This window comes from Oncorhynchus keta, chromosome 34 (genome assembly GCF_023373465.1).
Source record: "Oncorhynchus keta strain PuntledgeMale-10-30-2019 chromosome 34, Oket_V2, whole genome shotgun sequence".
NCBI lineage: Eukaryota > Metazoa > Chordata > Actinopteri > Salmoniformes > Salmonidae > Oncorhynchus > Oncorhynchus keta.
The window spans coordinates 45,519,615-45,546,694 of NC_068454.1; the positions used below are offsets into that span (position 1 = coordinate 45,519,615).

Sequence of the window (27,080 nt, forward strand, 5' to 3'; positions counted from 1 at the left end):
ATAAGAATTTGTTCTTAACAGACTTGCCTAGTTAAATAAAGGAAAACATGTATAAATTGTCAAATTCCTGCAAAGAAGCCACTACTGAAGGACACCGATAATAAGAAGAGACTTGCTTGTGCCAAGAAACACGAGCAATGGACATTAGACCGGTGGAAATCTGTCCTTTGTTGTGATGAGTCCAAATTTGAATTCTTATCAATCGGGTCAGCATTTGTTTTGCAAACTGCCATCATATACACTGAGTATACCAAACATTAAGAACACCTTCCTAACATTTAGTTGTACCACCCCCTTTTTTGCTCTAAGAACAGCTTCAATACGTCGGGGCATGGACTCCACAAGGTGTCGAAAGCGTATGATGGCCCATGTTGACTCCTATTCTTCCCACAGTTGTGTCTAGTTGGCTTGGTGTCCTTTGGGTGGTGGACCATTCTTGATACACACGGAACACTGTTGAGCATGAAAAACCCAGCAGCGTTGCAGTTCTTGACACAAACCTTTGCGCCTGGCACCTAATATCATACCCATTCAAATGCACTTAAATCTTTTGTCTTGCCCATTACCCTCTGAATGGCACACATACACAATCCACATCTCACACACACTTTACCTACCCTCGGGTCCAGAGGACCCCAACACAGCTTATGTCATATAAATGTGTAGGTGGTGCACAGTGTGCACTCAATGAAATTGTGTTATTTACATGCTCTTCACAGAAAATTAGCAAAGGCCAATGAGTCTTATGTTGAAGAAATAATTCATTTGATAATGTATCTTTTAGTAAACATTGAAAATGGGTCCCACAGACCCGAACCCCACACGTGAGCCTATGTACTAAACAATCAAAGTCTCCAAGACTTAAGGCTGGTTTATACTACGAGTGTGTTAAAAAATTTAATCAGGAGTGCCAGAGTGTGCTCTGGGCGTTTGTAATTCAGATTGTCTGTTCGTAAATTCAGAGCGTTTTGGTCTCGAAGCGTTCAGAGCGCACACTGTATGCTCTAGACAAGGAGTAGGGTTGATCCAAATAATTCTGACCTAACAACAGCCAAGCACCCAAGCTAACTGGTTAACGTTGGCAAGCTTACTAGCTACTTCCAGACACAAATGAGAGAACAGCTCACTCTGACCATTTTAGTCACTCTAGCAGAGCTGGTTAGGCTGTTTTTATGTTATCCAGAGCGTTGGTGACTTCAACTGTGCTGCTGGCAACAACTTAATCTCGCTTTTTTTGCCAACGTTTACGGACACGGACCATGTTAAAACAGGTGTTGAGCGTTCGTAAATTTGTCAGTTATTCTGTGCTCTGGTACACTCAGAAGAGAGTGCTCTGAAATCGGAGTAGATTTCTAATTTACCAGCTATGCATATCAACAGTTGTCGCAGTGACATCATATACATTCTATTGAAATGTTTTTTTTTGCATAGTGGAGTCATAATGCTACTACCCTGTATGAATCTGCTGGTAGCTAACCAACCAGGTTCAATGTTAACCAGCTAACATTAGGCAATAATGAGCAATAAAATGGCTCTGAGACACGAATAATATTACTACACAGATCATACACGTAATGTTAGTTAGTGAGCCAGCCAGCTAACATTAGCTAGATAGATAACAGTATGTTTTAACTTCAAATGAAAACAAGTTTCTAACAAAATTAGAAATGTGTAATATCTGAAAATGTAGCTAGCTAGACTATGTTACCTGTATACATGGATGGACACTTCTCCCTCTGTCACGGGTGCCATGGTTGCCCTTAGTTTGAAGATTTAATCCGGAGACAGGTGTTTTATACAACGGCCTTCTATGTGTTTTCTTTTTGACTCTGTCTGAATATGGCAATCAAAAGCCAGACATTTCTCCATCTCCCTAGCTATCATACTCTAATTCCACCGATTTCAAAACTCAGTCCTCCAGAAAGTGGAGGGCAACACTTACTCAGTTCTACTATGTGATAGCTTTCAAAAAGCTGTGATAGATAGGATTACCTACACATACTGACCGAACTCATCTTTTGGCATGTCCAGCCCACTCATTATCTCAGCCAAACATGGCTAGCGGGAAGGTTGCTTACTTTTTTCATGGCTAAACCAACTAAGCTCTTAATTTAACAATTATATTCGTACTTACAGATGGCACACAAGTTTGTTATTAAGGCACATGAAAGTTCACATGTTCCAATAGGTATTTCTGCTCCAAAATTCCTATTTTCCTGAAACGGGTTACATATGATGAAGCTGTAAAGTCTCAAAGTAATATTTGGCTTGTTTGAAAAGGAATGCTGTTTAAACGCAGTGCCAAACATTGGATATCAAAGCGGCGGTAACTCACTAGCACTACCAGCACTACAACCAGGAATACGACTTTCCCAAATCACATCCATTGTTTGCACCCCCCAGGGCAATTGAACTGATTCCAGAGGCCAACCCAAAACACCACCGGCGGAGGAGAGGTACCCGGAGTGGTCTTCTAGTCCGACTTAGGAGGCGCGCAAACCACCCACCGCTTCCGAGTGTATTACTCGCTAATGTTCAGTCTCTGCATAATTACATTTACGAGCTCAGGGCGAGGATTCCTTTCCAGAGAGACATCAGGGATTGTAACATACTCTGTTTCATAGAAAAATGGCTCTCTCAGGATATACTGTTTGAGTCTGTCCAGCCAGTTGGGTTCTCAGTTCATCGCGCAGACAGGAATAAATCTCTCTCCGGGAAGAAGAAGGGAGGGGGTGTATGTTTCATGATTAATGACTCAGAGTGTGATAACATACAGGAACTCAAGTCATTTTTTTCATTTCCTAGAATACCTCACAATAAAATGCAGACCGTATTATCTCAAAATAGAATTAGCTTCGGTTATAGTAACATCCGTGTATATCCCACCTCAAGCCGATACCACGACTGCCCTCAAAGAACTTAATTGGACTTATGCAAACTGAAAACCACAGTGGAGCAGTAATTCAACGGCTCAGATATGAGACGTATGTGGCAAGGTCAACAGACAAGCATGGACTACAAAATGAAAACCAGCCACGACAAGCTAAACACCTTATTTGCACGCTTTGAGGATAACACAGTGCCACCGATGCGGCCCGCTACCAAGAACTGTGGGCTGTCCTTCTCCGTGGCCAACTCACTTCTGTCATCATGAAATCACATTTTATTGGTCACATACGTGTTTAGCAGATGTTATTGCGGGTATAGGAATGCTTATGTTTCTAATTCTGACAGTGCAGTAATATCTAACATTATCACAACATCTACCCAATACACACAAATCTGAGGAATGATGAATATATAAATACATGGACGAGCCAATGTCAGAGCGGCATAGACTAAGATAGAATACAGTATATACATATGAGATGTATATGAAGTGCTTTGAGAGACTAGTCAATGATCATATCACCTCTACCTTACCTGCCACCCTAGACCCACTTCAATTTTCTTACCGCCCTGTGCAACTGGGTCCTAGACTTCCTTACTGCAGTAGCTAGAAACAGAAGCATTTCGCTACACATACACAACAACATCTGCTAAACACGTGTATGTGATCAATACAATTTGATTTGACTGCTGGGCTGCTGGACATGAGCAGGGATAATGAGTGCAATCTAGAAGAGATACTCGACGTATCAGCAGTGGGCATGTGGAAATAACATGTTTGATTGTTTCAATCGAAGAGGACTTTACTTAATCTATGTGAATGCACGGAGCCTGCTGCCAAAATTAGACAGTATTGTGTTGAGGCACAGATCTGGGGAAGGGTACCAAAAAAGTTCTGCAGCCCTGAATGTCTCCCAAGAACACAGTGGCCTCCATTCTTACATGGAAGACGTTTGGAACCACCAAGATCCTTCTTAGATATGGCCGCTCGGCCAAACTGAGCAATCGGGGGAGAAGGGGCTTGGTCAGGGAGGTGACCAAGCACCTGATGGTCAATCTGGAAGAGCTCCAGAGATCCTCTGTGGAGGTGGGAGAACCTTCCAGAAGGACAACCATCTCAGCAGCACTCCACCAATCAGGCCTTGATGGTAGAGTAGCCAGACGGATGCCATTCCTAGGTAAAAAGCACATTACAGTCCACGTGGAGTTCTCTCAAGATTCTCTGGTCTGATGAAACCAACATTGAACTCTTTGGCTTGAATGCCAAGCGTCACGTCTGGAGGAAACCTGTCACCTATGGTGAAGCATGGTGGTGGTATCATCATGCTGTTGGGATGTTTTTCTGCAGCTGGGACTGGGAGACTAGTTAGGATCGAGGGAAAGATGAACAGAGCAAAGTACAGAGAGAGATCCTTGATGAACCCCTGCCCCAGAGCACTCCGTACTTGCTGATAGGGAATGTACTTCTGCTTGGCAATTTTAATACAATTGTGCAGTTACCACCCAAGATGAGTACACTAGTAAATGCCTTGTATAACTTTAATCAGTTATTTGGACTTAGACAACTGATTGTTGAATGTATCAGACCAAGAGAAGGTTTCAGTCATGGGTCTTAAATATTGGTTAAATCAAAATCAAAAATTCTACTTGAGCCAGTTAATAAATACATGAAGATACCGTCTATGAAACAATACTCAAATGAACGTTTTGTAGATGTACATGGAAATTTGGGTTGGTCGTATGTAGTAAACTGATGATGCCGATCAAACTTGGTATCTTTTTAACTCGACTCTTTTTAACTCGACTCTATGGCTTTCGAAAACAAATTTGAATCATACAGCTGTTAGGGAAATGGTTCACTTCCGAGATCTTAGAACTCGGAAGGAAAAGAGATCGCTACCTGGCCAAATTCAAATGGACAAATCTACAACAAGATTATGGTGGTTATATTAACTGTAGAAACCAGGCAAAATACAAAATGGATGAGGTCAAATCCCAACATTACATAGATGCTGTTAATTACAATTTAAGTCAGCCTCAAACTGTGGAAAATATTAAAGGACATTGGCTCAAAAACTCTCCATAAGTTAAAATCATGTAGTATTGGCCTGGATATTGAGGAAGTTTTATGCTATGACCAGGCAAAGGTTACTTTAACAAATTTTTTACCACTATAGCCTCATCTCTGGTTAAGAATTTACCGACCTGCTCTGGACACTATGGCCAGTCTATGGCCAGCAGGGAATAGGGAAAAAGGCATCGTTAAGTGAGGATGGCCAAAAACGACGATACACTGGTGGACTAATACGGGGAGAAAAAAACTGTGCGCCGAATAGAAATGTGTATCAAAACAAACAATACCTCACAATGATGGGTTGCAAAGAATTGAACTAAATTGAGTGTGTAAATGACATACAGGTTTGTGAACAGGGGATCAGAAATCAGGTGATTGGGATCTGGAGCGTGAGCTGCGTTCAGGGGATCTATGTGTTTGAGCGTGTGAGCTGGAAAGTGAGCTGCATTCTGGGGATCTATGCGTTTGAAGCAGACGTTACAATAGCAAAGGTATCACAAACGATTTGTTTGAGCTGTACATGGTAACAGAGAACAACGTTTCCAATCTGCTATGCTTAAGAACACAAACAAAGCAACTGGGTTGGAACCTTCCTGCAAGATTCATAAAGAATAGTGATTGCGTCACTGCTAAAATTATAACGCATATTGTAAAACTTTCTATTAATAGTGGTAAATTCTCCAATGATTTCAAAACAGCCAGGGTGGTTCCGCTCCACAAGAACAGCAGTAAAACAAATGTAGGAAACTACTGGCCTGTGTCCAAAGTTGTTGAGAGATTTGTTTTTAATCAAGTTGAGGCATACCTTCTCGAGCACAAACATTTTTTATGAAGTCCAATCTGGCTTTAGAACAGCTCATTCCACTGATACTTGCCTTCTCTACCTTTTTGACCTCATCAAGCAGGAAAGTGAGAAGGGGAACTATACAGGTAGTTTCATGTTAGATTTGGATAAAGCCCTTGACACTGTGGACCATGATATTCCCTGAGGAAACTGAAATGCATGGGTCTACGTGATGTAACAGTGAATTGGTTTAGATCTTATCTGACCAACAGAACACAAGTATGTGATGTTGGGGATGTTCTGTCAGAGTCCCAAGAAATATCCTGTGTAGTACCGCAGGGATATATGTTAGGGCCTCTCCTATTTCTTATATAGGTCAATGATATGCCAGATAGAGTAAAGTGCAAATGCTATATGCTGATGGCTCAGCCTTACTGGTATCAGGGAAGGATACAGCGTACATAGAGGAGACCCTGAGTAAAGAATTCTGTTAGAAATTGGTTGACTGGGCTGACAAGATAAATGTGAACTGTGCAGGCATGGAGATTGAATCTAAGACAAGTTTAACTTATCTTGGTGTGTCCCTTTCTGATCAATCAATTTCGGGAGACCTGATTGACATTTTAGAAAGGATTTTAGCAGCAAACAAATTATAATGAAATAGTTTAATAACATCAAAGTTAAGAAATTGCTTGTCTCAATCTTGATTCAGTGTCATATTGATTATGCCTTGGTATATTAGGCTATCAAAAAATATGAAAAAGAGAATGGGGTTCATGCTTAATGTTATCAAGTATATACTATTCCAGGAGGTGGGCTTGTTGCCTTTGGAGTCCAGAGTGGACCAACTTCAACTCCATCATATGTTTGACAGTTTAAATGATCGTGCCCCAGATTATATGAAAAACCACATTGATATGCTCTATAACCAGCACAGTTACCATGCCAGAGCAAGTGTTATGTCTTTGAAACAGTACAGCGAGGAGCACATTTTTCAATACAAGCATTTGTCATTGGAATAGCCTTCCCTTGGACATAAAGCAAAGAAAAAGTGAAAATAGATTTAAAAGCAAGCTTGTTGTCTAAGTAAGATAAACCACTCCGCTGCCCCTTGCACTCCCTGCTGTTGGTCAGGTGTATTGATCATTTTTTACGGTTGAAATGTGAAATGAATACGGTAGATTTGTTAGGTTAGGGGAAAGTGGATTGAATAGTACCACTTTCTAGGATGTCAATATGAATTCCTGTATTTATGGTTGTTTGTAATTTTGACAAGCCTTTTAATCATGATATGTGTTTGTCACACCCTGATCTGTTTCAACTGTCTTTGTGCTTGTCTCCACCCCCCTCCAGGTGTCGCCCATCTTCCCCATTATCCCTAGTGTATTTATACCTGTGTTCTATGGTTGTCTTGTCAGGACTTACCAGCATGCTTTCCCATCTTCCTTTTGCTCAAGTTTTGTGTCATAGTTTTCCAGGTTCTGACTATTCTGCCTGCCCTGATCCCGAGCCTGTCTGCCAACCTAGTGAAGTGAACTAGTGAACTTTGCTGTTAGCCTTCAAAATAAAAGTGTCATTGACAGTGATGCAAATTAATACAAATAGCAGAATAATGCCATAATTGAATAGCTCATGCTAAACGAGGTTGGAATGTTGTTATATAAAATAAACAAAAGACAATTATTTGTTAATTTGACAAATTGTATTATACTTTAGAATTGCATTTGGGGCATAATTATTTCACTGTGCAACCTTACCTATGGATTGTGGATTAATGACATTGGGTATCAGTCTACTCAGTGACACCTAGAGAACATTAGTATCGTAGCACTTATTGCGGGATTCTGAAACAACTGTGAAAAAGAGCCACATGTATTGTCAACGTATGTGTATTGAACATTATTCTTGAGGAAAAACAATACTGTGTGGATGTTTTGGAGTCTGATAACTCTGAGGAGGACGTTGGGAAAAAATATATTGGGTATTGAGTAGACTGATACCCCCTTTCATTGATCCCCAATCCTTAGGTAAAGCTGTACAGTGCAATGTGAATGTCAATACACACAATAGGCTGACTGGGGAGGTGATTTCACACAGTCACAGTCCCGCGAAAAGAGTAACAATGCTAATATTTCCGTAAACTCTTCACAGTTGTGTTCTGTGGGTGTCACCGAGTAGACTGATACCCCATGTCATTGCTTCACATTCCAACCTGGTTTAACATTATCTAGTCTAAATATGGCATTATTCCATCAATTGTAACCTTCTGCATGACTTTCAAAGCGGTACTTTTATTTTGAAGGCAAACCGCAAATTACACTATTGTGCCTAATCCTTATTATGGCAATTTCACTTGGCGAACAACGAGTGGCTATCTAGATAATACTTACTCGCAAGGATTCCTAAATCATTGCTAAGAATAATGAAAATGACTGCATTTTCTACTGGTAAATGTTTTCATGCTCGTTGTAATGGTGTTAGCTAGGTACCAAGATAAAGGTAGCCATCCCAGAAGTTGCGGTCGAACAAATATTGCTTTATTACCAACGCAGTATTGTAAACACATTGTTTTTGACCGGTGCATGCTTGTGCTACTAATAGTAGTGGTGGCACTTGGCTTGCACATGCAAATTCAGAACACACAACATTCTATAATAGAACTGTGTTATTTGACGTGTCAAATTAAAAGCGTATTTAGCGCTTCAAATGGTGTTATTTGATGTGTATCTTTTTTGACACGCAAAGATCCAAACGACGTTCCACAGTATGTCGTGAAGCTAATAGCAGTGACGTTATTACTGTGTAACTCCGGTAGGGCAACATGTGTACCAGTGCTCGACCTGTCGGCGAAAGCCAACATCACCCACGACAGAGAATGGTGGATTGTCAAGGGCAATGAATTCCATTATCTTGGCGTTAATGAATTTCACCTTTGACTTGTATTACTCTTTCAAATGACTGCACGACTTGTTGACTGCTCGATCCACACTGCAGACATTGTGGGCTAGGTTAGGAATGCTGTGGTGCACGTGTAGTGCAGAATTGTACATGGCGTCATTACGTCATGTACCTATGTTTTATAGGTATGAAACATCAGCTTTGACATTGGTTTGGTACATCGGTGTAAAAAATAGACAACGGGCCGATACCGAAGTTAACATTTTTAGCTAATATTGTCCGATTCCGATATGTAATTTAATTTTAATTGGTGGCTGTTCTTGTGCTAGAGCTAGAGTGCTTCTGTACTACCCTAACCCCCCTTCTATACTGTAACTCTGTCTTTAACCTTCTCTTTACCCATAAACTGCCATCTTTTCTCCACCTCCAACTCTTCTTCCTGCTATCTCTCCATCTAGCGCTACCTCCTCCTCCTTATCTTTGTCAATCCTCCCTCCATCTCTATCGCTCTACTTCTGTTATCGCTCTCTGCCTTCTGCTTCTCCCTTTATTTCTCTTCCTCATCTCTCTGGTAATTTCTGTCCATATATCTCTGGTTAACCTTCCACTCTGTTATTAATGTCTGCTTCTCTCTGCCCATCTCTCATTTGCAGGTTAATGGGAAGATTGTAATATATTTCTCATATCTGACTCTGGGATACTGATTATTCTAGCACGAGCATGACACACTTACTCACACACAAATAAACAGTACATGATCGACACAAACACCTATATACAGAATATACAGCTACAAGAATGAAATCTCTTACATACATGCATGTAAGCACACACCTTTCCTGTCATCTGCTTGAAAGATTCCCACTCCTTTCAAATGTTATCCCAGATCTGCCACCATACTCCAATCCCCTTTCCAATTGTCTGCACACTCTACACCCCTTCTGACTCCCACCACTCATTGAAAAACAATATTGAACATACTGTACATATAACACTTCCAGCTTGTGCAAATGAACCCCATTCACATACTAATACCTATTTCAGGCACTATTCACGGTATGTTACCTGTAAAAGAAAATGGTAGCCAATGTTTATGTCCCCCTTTCAAACATTATTTTCCACTTCCTTGCAGGTATACCCCTCTTTTATTGTTTTTGTCTAGATATGAAAGGGGTAATACATACACATACACGCACGCACATCTGGCTACCCCAGGAGAAGAGTAATTTCTGAATTAAGAGGAGGAGTGTGTAGAGGGGACAAAAGGAGAGGGAAAGAGAGAGAGAGAGAGAGAGAGAGCAAGCGGCAGAGAAGATACTAATTTCCCTCGTCAGTCTCTGTGACCATCGCTGTATACCAAATAGCACCATATTACTTGCATCATGCATTACTTATGTGCCCTAGTAAAAACAGCACTATAGTGCACTATATAGAGAATGTCTCTCACTTGTCACACTCAGGGGAAAAGGTGCACAATCGCTCTCAGAAGTGTATGTATGTGCGCATAATTGCTTTATGAAGGGGGGAGGGGTGGAGTGTGTATGTTGGAAGAGGTCAGAGAATTGGCAAGACTATGTGTCTGTGTATAATAGCTTGGTACAGGGGTGTGTACAAGTGTGTGCGAAGCACCTGAGAGCGTGTTTGCTGTATACATGCATGAATGCTTAGTTCAAGGGTATGATAGCATGGTGTGTGTCAGGATGTGTCTGCTTGTCTGAGAGAATACAAACATGTCTGTGTGTGTGTGTCAGTGTTTGTCAAATTTTCCATGCAGTATGTTCACCGAGGGCATGCGTGCATGTTTGTGAAGACGTATTTTTTTCCACAATCTGAAAGATGTGTTATTTGAAACCTCAATTCCAAGTAGTGTGTCATGATCAGTCTTGTTTCTAGGCAAGGATAATGACTATAGAGATAACAGTAAGGGATAATGAAAACAAGGGAAGATGAAATAGTTGAGCAATCTTACCATCATCTCCCGAGCCTGAGCCGACATCTGTGAGAGAGAAAGAAAGAAAGGAGAGAGAGAGAACAAACACATTTGTTAATTAAAGACAACTTCTGAGAGGAATTTGCGACAACAGATAAAGCAGGCCTCCTGCTAAACAACATCTTTATTTTGTGTGTGTCTGTCTGTGTATCTGACTTAGCATGTGTGTGTGTGTGTACAAGTGTCTATGTGTGATTTAATGTGTATGAATATGTGTCTGTGTGTGTGTGCACTTTGCATGTGGATACATCTGTGTGCATTGGTCACGTCACGATCCGCACAATCCCGAACTCACATCAGAAATGTCTATGTGATCATGTTTTATATTTCCCATTGCTCAATATGCTTGTGTGGTACATCTTTCTGTATGCACATTTGAATCCTGCTGAATCCTTCTAAAGCTTCCTAAAAGACATCAAGCATACTTGTTTGTTTAGCGATACGCCTTTGAAAGGAATATTGGCGGACACTTATTGGAGCTGCTCCAGTGGTAAAATGAGCAGCCAGGTCAGTATTCGACATCTATCCAAGTATGATGACACCGGGAGACGATATGGAAACTGGCCACTAGGGGAAACAGTGAGCGATGTAACCTTCAAGTAGGTTTCAGTTTTGCTATGGTGTTGTGGATGGGGATCAAGGGGTGGCGGATGGCCCTAAGCAACTGCCTGTGGTGCCAAAGGTTGCATGTTTGAATGCAGTGCTAGAAAGTATTTTTGAGATTTTTGGGGGCAGCGTTTTCACTTTTGGATGAATAGCGTGCCCAGAGTGAAATGCCTCCTACTCTGACCCAGATGCTAATATATGCATATTATTATTAGTATTGGATAGAAACCACTCTGAAGTTTCTAAAACTGTTTGAATGATGTCTGTGAGTCTTAACTCACTAGTTAGAGCTAGGCAGAATACTGCCCCCTTTGGAGGAATTGCGTGCCCATAGTAAAACAGAAAAAAAATCTGTCCAAAATTGCTAATATATGCATATAATAATAATTATTGAATATAAAACACTATAAAGCTTCTAAAACCGTTCAAATTATGTCTGTATGTAAAGCAGAACTCTCAGGGCAGCCATTCTCCCAAACTCTCTCTTATCATCTGAAAAGTTGGGCCAACTTTGACGTCATCGCCCCCACCCTTCCCAACCAGCTACAGATCTGGGAACAGTTTCTATCTCTTCAGCGCGATGTCTCCTTTCAATGGGGCATTTCATTGTGAGAATCGCACACTCCTAAAACCCCCGGGTCACGCGAAAATACATGTACTCTCATGCGCGCGTCGGGTCTGGAGCTCTCTTTGTTCCAGGATTCACCAAACGATGTCAGTTTGTCTGTCGAGCTGAGAATTGTTTTGCACGTTTCGAACATCCTAAAGCTTGATTCTGCACTTAGTTTGACCAGTTTTGTCAACATATAATATGTAAATTTGAAGTTTTGATGCACATCCGCTAGAATTTTGGCTGCATTTCAGCCGGAATTTGTCGCGTTTGATAACCCAAAGACACAGACTTGAAAGCCAAACGCAGTTTTTGGTAAGTATGACTCCTTCCACGACTTCTGATCGAAGAACATCAAAGGTAAGGGAATATTTATGTGGTAATTTTGTGTTTCTGTGGACTCCAACATAGAGGAGACATATATTGTTAATGTCTGAGCACCGTCTCATATTATTGCCTAGTGAACGAATTCTGTAACGTTAAAAATAAATGTAACACAGCGGTTGCATTAAGAAGAAGTGTATATTTCTAACTATATGTAGAACATGTATATTTAGTCAAAGTTAATGATGTGTAATTGCTTGTTATCTGACGTTATCTGGCGGAGCTATCATCATTTCTCCGGACATTTTAGCAGCATTTTTTGAACATGGCGTCATTGTAAACAGAGATTTATGGATATAAATTTCATATTATTGAAAAAAACATAAATGTACTGTGTAACATGTCCTATTACTGTCATCTGATGAAGATTTTCAAAAGGTTAGTGAATTATTTTTCTTTTAATCCTGCGTTTGTGATTGTTCTATTTGCATGACAATGTGGATACATATTGTATGTTTTCCTAGTGGTGGTTTGATATACATATGTGCTATGTTTTCGCCGTAAAACATTTTAGAAATCTGGGAAGATGAACAAGGTGTTTATCTTTCATTTGAGCTATTGGACTTGTTAATGTGTGGAGGTTAAATATTTCTAAGAATATTTTTGCATTCCATGCGCCACGTTCCAGCTGAACGGGAGAGGTAGTGTTCCCCTAGGGGAACCCCTCGCGTTAAGACGATAACAGAACTCATATACCAGGCGAAAACCTGAGAAAAATCCAACCAGGACGTGGGACATCTGAGGTTTGTTGTTTTTCAAAGCTTGGCCTACCGAATACACATTGAGATATGGATGAGGTTGCACTTCCTAGGGCTTCCACTAGATGTCAACCATCTTTTGAAACTTGAATGAGGATTCTACTATAAAGGAGGGGCTCATGAGACCTCTTTGAGTCAGTGGTCTGGCAGAGAGCCTTGGTCTCATGACGCGCGCTCTCCCGACAGAGTTACCTCGCGTTCCAGTGCTTTTTCTGAAGACAAAGGAATTCTCTGGTTGGAACATTATTGATGTTTTATGTTAAAAACATCCTAATGATTGATTCCATACATCGTTTGACATGTTTCTAAAGGACTGGAATGGAACTTTTTGAGTTTTTGTCTGGATGAAGTGCCTGCGCCTCATGAAGATGGATTACTGCGCTGAACACGCGAACAATAAGTGGCTATTTGGACATAAATAATGGAACTTTATGGAACAAATCAGTCATTAATTGTCGAACTGGGATTCCTGGGAGTTCCTTCTGATGAAGATCATCAAAGGTAAGTGAATATTTATGGTGTTGTTTCTAACTTAGTTGATTCCAAAATGGCTGATATTCCTCTGGCTGTTTTGGGCTTTGAGCGCCTTTCTCAGATTATGCTTTTTCCGTAAAGTAAAAAAACAAATCGGACACAGAGTTTGCATTAAGGAGAAGTCTATCTTTAATTCTGTGAATAACACTTGTATCTTCTATCAATGTTTATAATGAGTATTTCTGCAAACTCACCGGATGTTTTCGAATCAAAACATTACTTACACGTAAGGCGCCAATGTAAACTGAGATTTTTGGATATAAATATGCACATTATCGAACAAAACATACATGTATTGTTTAACATGATGTCCTATGAGTGTCATCTCTGATTTTTGTGACTCTTATTTTTGGCTGGAAAAACAGCTGTGTTCTTTGACTTGGCGGTGAGGCATTTTTTAAATCGGACATGATGGGTAGATTAACAAGATGTGTATCTTTCATTTGCCATATTGGACTTGTTAATATGTGAAAGTTACATATTTCAAAAAAATATTTTAGAATTTCAGGGGAAAGTTACCTTAACCATTCAGAGTTAATGCCTAACCTTAAGCATCTGGCTCTGGTGCAGAAGGTTAAATATCTGAATCCAGCTTAACTTAACCTTAAACACAAACTTCGGAATTTGACATTTGAAAAACATGAATGAACGTCTAATCCTGATGTGAGACTATGAGAGCTAGTTGAACATGAGATACAGTAGACCACACTGCTAAAAAGCCTAGAGGGGAAAGCAGACATTGAACATTCACACGCACTACGGCCGTGTTTATTATGCACCAAACAGAAGAAAATAAGATGAAACAGGGAGGCACTACCAGGACTCCAATAAGAAACTTACATTTTAATTTGAATGCTGCAATGCTACAATATGCCTTAATGCCAATATGCACCCGTTTTGCCGTCCGAACAGCCTCAATTCATCGGGGCATGGACTCTACAAGTTGTCGAAAGAATGTAGGCCCATGTTGACTCCAATGTTTCACACAGCTGTGTCAAGTTGGCTGGTAGTGAATCTCTACTTTGAATAGCACGTTCCATCTCATCCCACAGATACTCAACAGGATTGGTGATCTGGTGACTGGGCTGGCCATTGCAGTAAGCTATATTCACTGTCAAGTTCATGGAACCATTCCTGGACAGTCTTAGCCTTGTGGCATGTGACATTATCCAGCAGTAAAAATGGTAGATGAATTGGTAGATTGGTAGATGAATAGACTGCCGCAATGAAAGGATGCACCTGATAGACAATGATGTTCAGATATCATGTGTCATTCAGACGTTGCCCAATTTTATCAAAGGGACCAATGTGTGCCTTGACAACACACCTAACACCACCAGCGGCCTGCAATGTTGACATGTGGCATGATAGATTAACATGCACATGTGGTTTTCTCCATACCCTAGTCCGCCCATCAGCAGGAACCGGGATTCACCCTACCAGGCAATGTTTTTCCAATTCTCCAGTGTCCAGCGTTTTTGTTCCTTAGCCCACTGCAACCGCAGTTCCTTGTTTTGTGCTGCCACCCCAATCGACGAGTTGATCATTCTTTTATGGGTTTTTGGGCACCAATATTGTACTGGACTGTCAATTGACTAACTGTAGCCCATCTGTTGCTATGCACAATTCGTGTCAGCCTCCTTTGTCCTCTTTCATCAATGACCCTTTTCAACCACTGTTCTGCCGTTGGCTAGATGTCCTTTGGCTGGTGGACCAGTCTTGATACACACGAGAAACTGTTGAGCGTGAAACCCCCAGCAAACCGGTGAGCCTGGCACCATTCACCCTCTGAATGACACAGAGACAATCCGTGTCTCAATGCTAAAAAGTATTTTTTAAATCTGTCTCCTCCCCTTTATCTACACAGATGGAAGTTGATTTAACAGGTGACATCAATATCCTGAACATCTAATGAAATGGCTACCCAAACTATTTGGATTGCCCCCCCCCCCCCTTCTACGCTGCTGCTACTCTCTGTTATTATCTATGCATAGTCACTTTAATAATTCTACCTACATGTAATATTACCTTAATTACTTCGACACCGGTTCCTCAGCGCATTGACGCTGTACTGGTACCCACTGTGTATCGCCCCGCATTTGTTATTTTACTGTCGCTCTTTAATAATTTGTTATTCTTATCACTTACTTTTTTAGGTATTTCCTAAAAAACTGCATTGTTGGTTAAGGGCTTTTAAGTAAGCAATTCACTGTAAGGCCTACTACACCTGTTGTATTCGACGCATGTGACAAACTTTTATTTGATGTTATTGATGATGTTTCACAACATCACACCATCATTAGGCTTGCTAAAGCTAGTTTCAAAGTTAGTCTAAAAAGCTTTGCCACCAGCTCCTCCTTGGTTGGTTTCTCTATTGGGGTGATGTTGGGAGGTAGGTCTCGTGTCTCAACTTTGAAGTATGGGTCTTTGTATATGATCTGTTTATCTTCCCGCCGCTTGACAGCCTGCTGGACCAATCGTGTTCTAAAGTTGAATGTCTTCTGTTCAGAGACTCTTCTCTACCCAGTCGTTGGCCTGTTTGGAATACTCTACACAGCTTCTCGGGTATCCTGAAAGATGTGTAACAGAATACAAAACAAAAAAATTGAAATTAGTCCTATTTAGTCATTCTTCACATCCTCCTGAAAAGTTATTAGAGGAGGCATGAGTGGAGGAACATTGGTTCCGAGAAACTATGGTTCATTGTCCTATCCTCATGTCTGTTCCACCACCTCTCTCTTTCTGCCATTTCCTCCCTGGCAGGTATAAACAGAAAGAGTGATTGGTGGTGTTGGCTGGTATAAAACAGAGTCAGTCATTACATGTCAATTCAGGGCATGAGCTGATATTCTAAATGTTTTAATTGACCTCATGTAAAGGCTGGGCAAGTTTGTTGTCATTACAACTCATGCACCAGGTAGGGCCAGAGCTGCGTATTTATCTATATGGCTCTGGCTAGGGCTGTGTCCTACTCATGGACCTCCACTAGTGCAATTCATTTTAATCAGTCAAGAGCACTACAGAAAACTGTGACATCTAGAAGAAAATAATATACTATTTCTCATCAGTAACATAATAATGAGAAAAAGCAAACTACATAAAACAAATTAAGCAAAACAGTCAGTAGGACAGGATAACGTTGTCACGGGATTCTTCTGTTGAAGGAGAGGCGGGCCAAAACGCAGCATGGTTATTGTGATACATCTTTAATAAAGATGAAAATAGAACAATATACAAAAACAAGAACTGTGAAAAACCAAAAACAGCCCTATCTGGTGTAACAAACACAAAGACAGGAACAATCACCCACAAACCCCAAAACCAAACAGTCTACCTAAATATGGTTCCCAATCAGAGACAATGACTAACACCTGCTTCTGATTGAGAACCATATCAGGCCAGAAACAGAAACAGACAAACTAGACACACAACATAGAATGCCCACTCAGATCACACCCATAGAAACATACAAAGCAAACTATGGTCAGTGTGTGACAAACGTTACTGTTACAATAGTAGCTAAGTAAAAAATACTACAAACTAGTTCAAGGAATATCAAACAAATGCCATTAAACTACTTTGCGGTGACTAGCTACAGGTGTTAGCAACTTAGCTAGCTAGGATCATACTTTGAATGGTTCGAGTTTTCCCATCCATGGTGGAAAGACTATGGGAACAGAACCCGGTCCCCATTGTAGTCAGTGGCCACAAAGTGATCACTGGACACGGTAAACCGCAGCTGGTACATGATTTCAGGCGTCATTTCGACACTATCAGCAGGATGTCGGATGACCTGCAGCCCTGTCTGACACAAAGCTCCATCGCGTTCAGGAAAAGAGTGGAAATGTGTAGTGTAGTTGTATCTGTGGAACATTATTGCACTTAAATTTGGCCAATGTCACTCACCTACTAATGTTATTCACCTAGTCTTACTTTACTTCAGAGATTACTACCCGCTAGCCTAGCTAGATACCATATCTTTGTTTACTTCCTTTCCTTTCATTCTGATGTTCTTTCTTGAAGGCACATAACTTCTTCGTCCCGCCTCCTGTAATTACATATTTTAGAATCACAAAGGAGAGCACCTACTGGATTACAGACTATATGGAAGACGTTTGCACCAAGTAGGTCTTTGTTTTTTTTTACACTTTTTACATTAAAAAAACATGTATTTAGAAATCCAATGCAGAGACACCAATTGTTGTTTATGTAACAACAAATACACTGTTTTTAATGTATTTTAGGTCATTTTGGGAAATTCAGCAATTTGACAAAAAAAGAACGAAATCTAAACACTCTAACAATGGACCTAAAAACTGTCTGGGGTCCTGACAAACACCCAGGCCAGTGTTATAAAGGGCCCAGAAATGTTTTTGGGTGAACACCCCATTTAAGATCTCATAGGCTAATGAGGAATTTGTTACAGGAAATAATCATTGTCACCTGATGAGATTAGCATAGGGCTAACGTGTGCCAGGTTATCTGATGGGATAAGCCACAATGTAGCGTTCTATAATGTGACACAATATTGACCATTTTAATTGGCTGGTGCTTTAATTTAATGTTTAATTGTTTTGTTCGCAAGTATGGCCCCATATAAACTACAGGCGAGAAGTGACAGTGGCTGAATCACAAATCACCGCATTCCCATTCCCCACACCACTCCATTTGCACATTACCTCGTGCCTCTGCCATTTTCACAAATGTCCAGAAGCTGAGAGAATTACAATTACCGATGGTGTCGGGGCTAATTCGATCCTCAGATAGCCACTTCGACTGAGCCAGCAAGGCTACAAGCTTCAGAGCTGTGCTGTCCCGACACACACTGTGATATGTTTGGAGTTTGCGCAATTTCATACAAAATAATGGAGTGGCGTGCCTATTTATATGTTAAATGCATTTATTTATGTCTGATTTCGAGACATCGAGATGAAATACACTACATTACCAAAAGATGGTTGAATATCTCATTGAAAAATCATGGGCATTAATATGGAGTTGGTCCCCACTTTGCTTCTTTAACAGCCTCCACTCCTCTGGGAAAGATTTCCACTAGGTGTTGGGAACATTGCTGTGGGGACTTGCTTCCATTCAGCCACAAAAGCATTAGTGAGGTCGGGCACTGATGTTGGGCGATTAGGCCTGGCTCGTATTCGTCATTCCAATTCAACCCAAAGGTGTTCGATGGGATTGAGGTCAGAGCTTTGTGCAGGCCAGTCAAGTTCTTCCACACCGATCTCAACAAACCATTTCTGTATGGACCTCGCTTTGTACACAGGGGCATTGTCATAAAAGAGGAAAGGGCCTTCCCCAAATTGTTGCCATGGATTTGGAAGCACAGAATAGTCTAGAATGTCATTGTATGCTGTAGTGTTAAGATTTCCCTTCACTAGAACTAAGGGTCCCGAACCATGAATAACAGCCCCAGACCATTATTCCTCCTCCACCAAACTTTACAGTTGCCACAATGAATTGGGGCAGGTAGCGTTCTCCTGGCATCAGCCAACCTCAGATTCGTCTGTCAGACTGCCAGATGGTGAGTCCAATGACGGCAAGCTTTACACCACTTTTCAGGCTTGTATGCGGCTGCTCAGCCATGGAAACCTATTTCATGAAGCTCCCGATGAACAGTTCTTGAGATGAAATTGCTCCCAGAGGCAGTTTGGAACTCGGTAGTGAGTGTTGCAACCGAGGACAGACTATGTTGACGCATTACGTGCTTCAGCACTCAGCGGCCCCATTCTGTGAGCTTGTGTGGCGTATCACTTTGTGGCTGTTGCTCCTAAACGTTTCCACTTCACAGGGGAAGCTCTAGCAGAGCAGATCTGACTTGTTGGAATGTTGGCATCCTATGTAAGTCACTGAGATCTTCAGTATGGGCCATTCTACTGTCAATGTTTGTCTATGGAGATTGCATAGCTTTGTGCTCAGTTGTACACACCTGTCAGCAATGGGTGTGGCTGAAATAGCTGAATCCAACATTTTGAAGGGGTGTCCACATAATTTTGCATATATAGTGTACCTCCCAAATTACATGTTTAGTTAAATAGTCCAGTACTGTAGCCTACTCCTGACCGCCACGTCGTACAGTGCCCATAGGAGAATTGAACTCCGGTCTCCCACTTCCCCGCACAAAATGGGGATTCTTTAGCTAAATAGCCGAGAAGCCCTTGACTGCAGTGTGCAGTTCGGGGCTGGGTTCAATGTGGGTGGAGTCAAGAGCGTTTAACCCGAACCCTTCCAGTCTCCTTCAAGGTCACCCAAGTTGAGGTTCATGTCGAAGTTATCAACGTCAACGAAAGCAAATCTTAATCGAACACGGATAAAAATATAAACCATGGAAGTAAGTGAGTCTGTCACTATAATGTACTTTGTAACATTCATGTTATACCAGTGCAAAGGTATATTTTTATGTAACTAACTACTGCACTGATTGTTTTATTTAACTAGGCAAGTCAGTAAGAATAAATTATTATTTACAATGACAGCCAAAGAACAGTAGCGTTGTTCAGGGGCAGAACGACAAATTTATTTTTACCTTGTCAGCTCGGCGATTTGATCTAGCAACCTTTTGGTTCCTGGCCCAACACTCTAACCACTAGGCTACCTGCCACCCCAGCTACCTGCTAACCAATGTTAGCATAGCGTTAATTAGCCACATTTTCAAGTGAGCTAGCTAATTAGCAATATCACCCTTTTGCATTCCAGCTAGCTAATTGCTTACAGTGATGGAATCTTATTTGGACAAATTTGCCCTACTTGAGCAGTGTTTCTTCAGTGTATGCCTTGTTGTGTTTGGCTTGCTCTAAATGTGTATCGTTGATGCCGACGGCCAATCCCTAAGTTACACATAGCGAGTCTACACAGCCTACACATGGGAATATACAATAATGAAATTAATTATAGACACCTGTCCACAACCTCAAACAGTCACACACTACCACGTGGTTAAACTCTTAGACTATTGATACTGACAGAATAAGAACAAGTCTTTGATATGAATTACTAGTCTGCAGCTAGGAATTCGGTGTCATTGAACGTGAAGAACGACAACCGCCGAAACATCTACTCTATAACAAATTAATGAATGTCACTCTGAGTAATCCACTCTAACCACAAGATAGAGAAAGAGAGAGAGAGAGAGAGAGAGAGAGAGAGAGACTACATTTTCAACAAAGATCCCGACGACACACTGAGCGTAAATATATATATTGATTGCAATTGTTCCCGAATGAGTGAGCTTTCATGTGCAAAGGATTAGCATTTCAATTGTTATGATTATCAACTTTGTAGTGTCTCATCTCAGTTGACCCCCACTTCCCTTTTTGTCCACCAAGCCGCGATACCGGTTTATCCCACTAGGGAAACTCCGTTATCTTTTCTTTGAAACTATCTACTGTTTGTTTATGCATTTCTGTGAATTACTTAGTTAGTAAATAAATGATTTATGGATGACTCATAGTGAAGACTGGTGTAATTGGGATGGACGGGGAGACCGCATTACAACCCTTAATTACCTCTTGGGGATAGGGCTGTCTACTGCCCCCGCTGGAGTAATTGCGTGCCCATAGTAAACATAATTATTTTTTTGTCAAAAGTTGCTAATATATGCAAATAAAAAATATTATTGAATAGAAAACACTCTAAAGCTTCTAAAGCCGTTTAAATTATGTCTGTATGTAAAGCAGAACTCTCAGGGCAGTCATTCTCCCAAACTCTCTCTTGTCATCAGAAAAGTTGGCCCAACTTTGACGTCATCGCCCCCACCCTTCCCAAGCAGTTACAGGTCTGGGAACAGTCTCTCTGTCTTCAGCGCGATCTCAGCTTTCAATGGGGCTTCTCATTGTGAGAATCGCGCGCTCACGAGAGTTTTGGCGGGCCGAAACCTTTCGGTCACGCGAAAAAACAGGTCACTTTTATGCGCGCTCTGCTCAGGTCCTGTCTTTTTTCCAAGATCGATTATACAATGCATGCGTTTCTGTTCGTCCTCACGATTGCTGTACACCTTTATAACATGTTAAAGCTTGATTATGAAGTTAGTTTGACAAGTTTAATCGACATATAATATGTAAGTTCGACGTTTTGGTGCGCATCCACTTGACTTTTGGCTACATTTCAACCGAAATGTGTCGTGTTTGAGAACCGAAAGACACAGACTGCAAAACTAAACGCTGTGTTTGGTAAGTATAATTCCTTCCAGGTCTTCTGATGGAAGAACAGCAAAGGTAAGGGAATATTTATGTGGTAAATTTGGGTTTATGTGGACTCCAAGATAGAGGAGCCATAATGCTACTTTTTATGCGCCGACTCATAGTATAGCCTAGTGAACGAAACCTGTAACGTTAAAAATAAATAACACAGCGATTGCATTCAGAAGAAGTGTATCTAACTATATATATGTAGAACATGCATATTTAGTCAAAGTTTATGATGTGTATTCCTTGTTAGCTGACGTTATCTGCCGGAGCTATCGTCATTTCTCAGGACATTTGAGTAGCATTTTTTGAACGATGCATCATTGTAAACAGAGATTTATGGATATATATAGCATATTATTGAAAAAAACATAAATGTACTGTGTAACATATTATATTACTGTCATCTGATGAAGATTTCAAAAGGTTAGTGCATTATTTTTCCTGCGTTTGTTGATTGCATATTTTTTTCAACTTGGCTATGCAAATTAGCCGTGTCTTCGGTGGTGGTTTGACATAAATATGTGCTATGTTTTCGCCGTAAAACATTTTAGAAATCTGACTTGCTGGGTAGATAAACAAGGTGTTTATCTTTCATTTGAGCCATTGGACTTGTTAATGTGTGGAGGTTAAATAGTTTTAGGAATATTTTTGCGTTCCATGTGCCACCTTCCAGCTGAACGTGGGGGGGGTGTTCCAAAATTGGAACCCTAGTCCCCTTCTGGTTAAAGAACTACGGTTGTATGATGCCCTGTGTGAAGAGGAAAGTACTCACTTCAAGGAACCATTCATGTTCTTGTTCCAGTCACAGAGAAATTATTAGATGTTCTATGTGGAGGCAGTTGACAAAAAAGAAAATGACTGTCTTTGCATCTTTTGCGGAGTGCACACTTGGTTTTATCTGCTGTGTTAATTGTTTCATTTGTTAATTGTGTTATGTTGTTTAGTAATAATGACGTAGAAGTCACCCGAGTCTCTGATCTCTTTACTGGAGCTGGTATAACTTAATGTACAAAGCACATTCAGCTTGTCAGTATGTCTATATGGTATAGTCTGTCTCCATTCTCATGACGAATGTAAATAGTATTATAAATCAGTAACTGTATATAATACACTCAATGAAATAATATAACTACAAAGTTATAATATTTATCAAAACAATTTTAACAGTACATGACATACATAACACGTCTGTTGTTCACTGCAACAGTATCCGTGTCTCAAATTATAGCATGAAGCAAAAAGTGTTACAAGACATGTGCTGGTACCACTTTATATAATATTTCTTACGATCTGTGTTTGTATTTAGCATGTGACTGGACAAAAAAACACAGGTGGGCGGGGTCAGACGTGGGCGGGGTCAGACAGGCCACGAACTGCATACTGCAACAACAAAAACAATGGACGGGTCAAATGTTTGACTCCGCCCACATTGAGCCCCGCCCCGAACTGCACACTGCAGTCAGGGGTACTTGAAATAGCCCAGCACTTGTAGCCTATTCCCAACCGTCACGTTGCACAGCGGCATATTTTCTGTTCCATCCTAACAGAAACCCATAGGGTTTTTTGTTTTTCTTGGAAAAGAAACACCATAATATTAATCAAATTAATTAAGCAACGTTTCTTAAAATCAGTCCCAAATACTATGTTCTTAGAGAAAAAGGTTTTAAATGATCTAGTACAGCCACTATTGAAGGCTATCAAATCCTTCTCAAAGATACCATTAATGCTAGTTTGACCACCAAAGGGCATCAGTGGTTGGCACGTGCTATAGAATTCTGCAGCACCACGCAAGCTGTGATGCCATATGCTTTGACCACGCAAGCTGTGATACAGTACCGTTTGACCCACGTTAAACAATTTAAAGGCAATGCTATCAAATACTAATTTGAGTGTATGTAAACTTCTGACCCACTGGGAATGTGATGAAAGACATAAAAGCTGAAATAAATCCTTCTCTCTTCTATTATTCTGACATTTCACATTCTTAAAATAAAACGGTGATCCTAACTGACCTAAGACAGGGGATTTTTACTAGGATTAAATTTAATTTAGAAAAACTGAGTTTAAATGGATTTGGCTAAGGTGTATGTAAACTTCCAACTTCAACTGTAGGTGTTCCTTTTGTGCATGTGGGAAAGGGCAGTGATCTGTTGGGGAGGTATGCAAATTGGAGTGGCTCTCCCTTTGTAGTCCGTAAAAGTTTGCAAGCCCTGCCACATCCGACGAGCGTCGGAGCCCGTGTAGTATGATTCAATCTTAGTCCCGTGTTGACACTTTGCCTGTTATATGGTTTGTCAGAGGGCATAGTGGGATTTCTTATAAGCTTCCAGGTTTGCTCCTTGAAAGCAGAAGCTCTACCTTTTAGCTCAGTTCGGATGTTGCCTGTAATCCATGGCTTCTCGTTGGAGTATATATGGTCACCAGGGGTCGAGGTCATCAATGCACTTATTGATAAAGCCAATGTATGGCCATATTTGCCAAATGGAGGGTGAGGGAGAGCTTTGTACACGTCTCTGTGTGTGGAGTAAAGGTGGTATAGAGTTTTTTTTGCACATGTAATTTACATTTACATTTAAGTCATTTAGCAGACGCTCTTATCCAGAGTAATAATAACAAACTGGAAGAAATTAGGTAAAATGGATTTACATTTCCCTCCATTAAAGTCCCCGGCCACCAGGAACACCGCCCTCTGGATGAACATTTTCTTGTTTGCTTATGTCCTTATACAGCTCGTTGAGTCCCTTCTTAGTGCCAGAATCGGTAAGTGGTGGTAAATAGACAGCTTGGTAAAATATAGATAAATACTTTCTTGGTAAGTAGTGTTGTCTACAGTTTATCAAGATATACTCTACCTCAGGTGAGTAAAACCTTGAGACTTCCTTATTTCGTGCACCAGCATTATTTACATTATTTACAAATAGACAATGACCACCACCTTTTCTTACCGGAGGCAGCTGTTCTATGTTGCTGATGGACCAAAAACCCAGCGGTATGTTATTCATGTCGTCATTCAGCTACGACTCAGAAAAACATAGGATATTACAGTTTTTAATGTCCCGTTGGTAGGATAGTATTGATCGGAGCTCATCCATTTTATTATCCAATGATTGCATGTTGGCTAATAGGACTGATGGTAAAGGCATTACTCACTCGCTGTTGGATCCTTACAAGGCACCCCGACCTACGTCCCCGATATCTTTGTCTCTTCTTCATGCGAATGACTGGGATTTGGGCCTTGTTGGGTGTTTTAAGTAAATCCTTTGTGACCGACTCGTTAAAGAAAAAGTATTTGTCCAGTACGAGATGAATAATCGTTGTCATGATATGCAAAACTCTTTTCAGGCATAAGAGACGATGGCAGAAACATTATGTACAAAATAAGTTTCAAATAATGCAAAAAAACACACACAATAGCACAATTGGTTAGGAGCCTGTAAAACGTCAGCCATCTCATCCGGCGCCATCTTGCATCCATAACAATGAACTAATGATGTGAGATTTTACTTGGCATAGAACATGTGCTCTCTCGCCAGGACACTATTGTTTAGAGGAGCTAGCCAACAACACAGCTAACACAATAACTTCAAAAGGAAGCTGGAAAGACTGCAAACTAGCTGCATTGCATTTAGTTTTACCTGTTTTCTATTGACATTTCTTTGTACAGTGCATTTGGAAATAATTCAGACCCCTTGAATTTTTCTACGTTTTGCTACGTTACAGCCTTATTCAAAAATGTATTAAATTGTTTTTGTCCATCATCAATATACACACAATATCCCAAAATGACAAAGTGAAAACAGGTTTTTAGAAATGTTGGCAAAAATATATATATATGCCATTTACATAAGTATTCAGACCCTTTGCTATAAGAATTGAAATTGAGCTCAGGTGCATCCTGTTTCCATTGATCATCCTTGAGCTGTTTCTACAATTTCATTGGAGACTACCTGTGGTAAATTAAAATGATTGGACATGATTTGGAAAGGAAAAGACCTGTCTATATAAGGTCCCACAGTTGACAGGGCATGTAAGAGCAAAAACCAAGCCATGAGGTTGAAGGAATTGGAGCTCAGAGACAGGATTGTGTCAAGGCACAGATCTGGGGAAGGGTACCAAAACATTTCCGCAGAATTGAAAATCCCAACGAACACAGTGGCACTGTGGTTTTGGAACCACCAAAACTCTTCCTAGAGCTGGCCGTCTGGCCAAAATGAGCAATCGGTTGAAAGGGCCTTGGTCAAGGTGGTGACCAAGAACCCGATGGTCACTCTGACAGAGCTCCAGAGTTCCTCTGTAAAGATGGGAGAACCTTCCAGAAGGACAACCATATCTACAGCACTCCGCCAATCAGGCCTTGATGGTATAGTGGCCAAATGGAAGCCACTCTTCAGTAAAAGGCAACTGACAGCCTGCTTGGAGGTTGACAAAAGGCACCTAAAGGACTCTCAGACCATGAGAAACAAAGTATTATGAAACCATGATTGAACTCTTTAGCTTGAAATCCAAGAGTAACGTCTGGAGGACTGTAAATGTAACAAAATGTGGAATAAGTCAAGGGGTCTGAATACTTTCCAAATGCACTGTATATATCAATAAATTATGCTTATTGATGATTTCGACTGACTGAGAAAAGCTGCCTGCCTGTCTGTCTTGTCCCGACTCCGGACCCCTACACGTTCATTACTATGGGACAGCTGGAGATCGAATTTCAAAATATACATATTTTTGCCATTATGACATCCAATTGCTCGTCTAAAATAAATGGGAAATAATGTCTAGATGCTTTTTACAGTAGAGATCCAGTTTATAAATTGTTTGGCTGGGCTGATAAGACAGTGGATTGCACAGTGAGATGGAACAGAGTGAATATTAACTTAAAACTTAAAATTATGGAATAGACACCAATCAGCATCCAGGATTAGACCCACCTGTTATATAAATTGCATGAAGTCACTAGTGTGTCCCAAAGTTGACGGGTTTATTGATCCCTTTGCCTCTCTCTGGAAGTCACCCTCTGAGATTTGTCAGCAACACTCCACATGTTTGCCTTCAATTCCCTTGATATCTGAGATTGTGCATCCCCCCAGTCAACCAAACATATTGCTCATGTCAGCTGTGACTTGCCTTAGCAGCCCTGAAATCTGACAAGTGGTTCCCCAAACGGTTCACTCTTTCAAGTTGCTAAATTGCTGACTGCACTGTAGCACCACCACTCAATGGGATGGAGGAACTGAAGCATCCTGTGCTAATCAACTATCATTCACTCTCTGTTAGCTCACTGCCTAGTGCTAGCTTGGTGAATACCTGCTTATCTGTAGCCCAAATGTAAACAAACTCATCTTTCCCTCAATTCTA

General features: G+C 40.8%; 1 protein-coding gene across 1 annotated transcript in view; it reads right to left on the bottom strand.

Moving 5' to 3' along the window:
• The window catches only part of LOC118367202 (tomoregulin-2-like), a 162,924-nt gene that overhangs the window by 67,452 nt on the left and 68,392 nt on the right, over positions 1 to 27,080 (bottom strand). Inside the window, exon 4 of the mRNA XM_052493947.1 lies at positions 10,615 to 10,641. Within this exon, the coding sequence (XP_052349907.1) occupies positions 10,615 to 10,641 (27 nt within the window). The remainder of the gene's footprint in view (positions 1 to 10,614; positions 10,642 to 27,080) is intronic.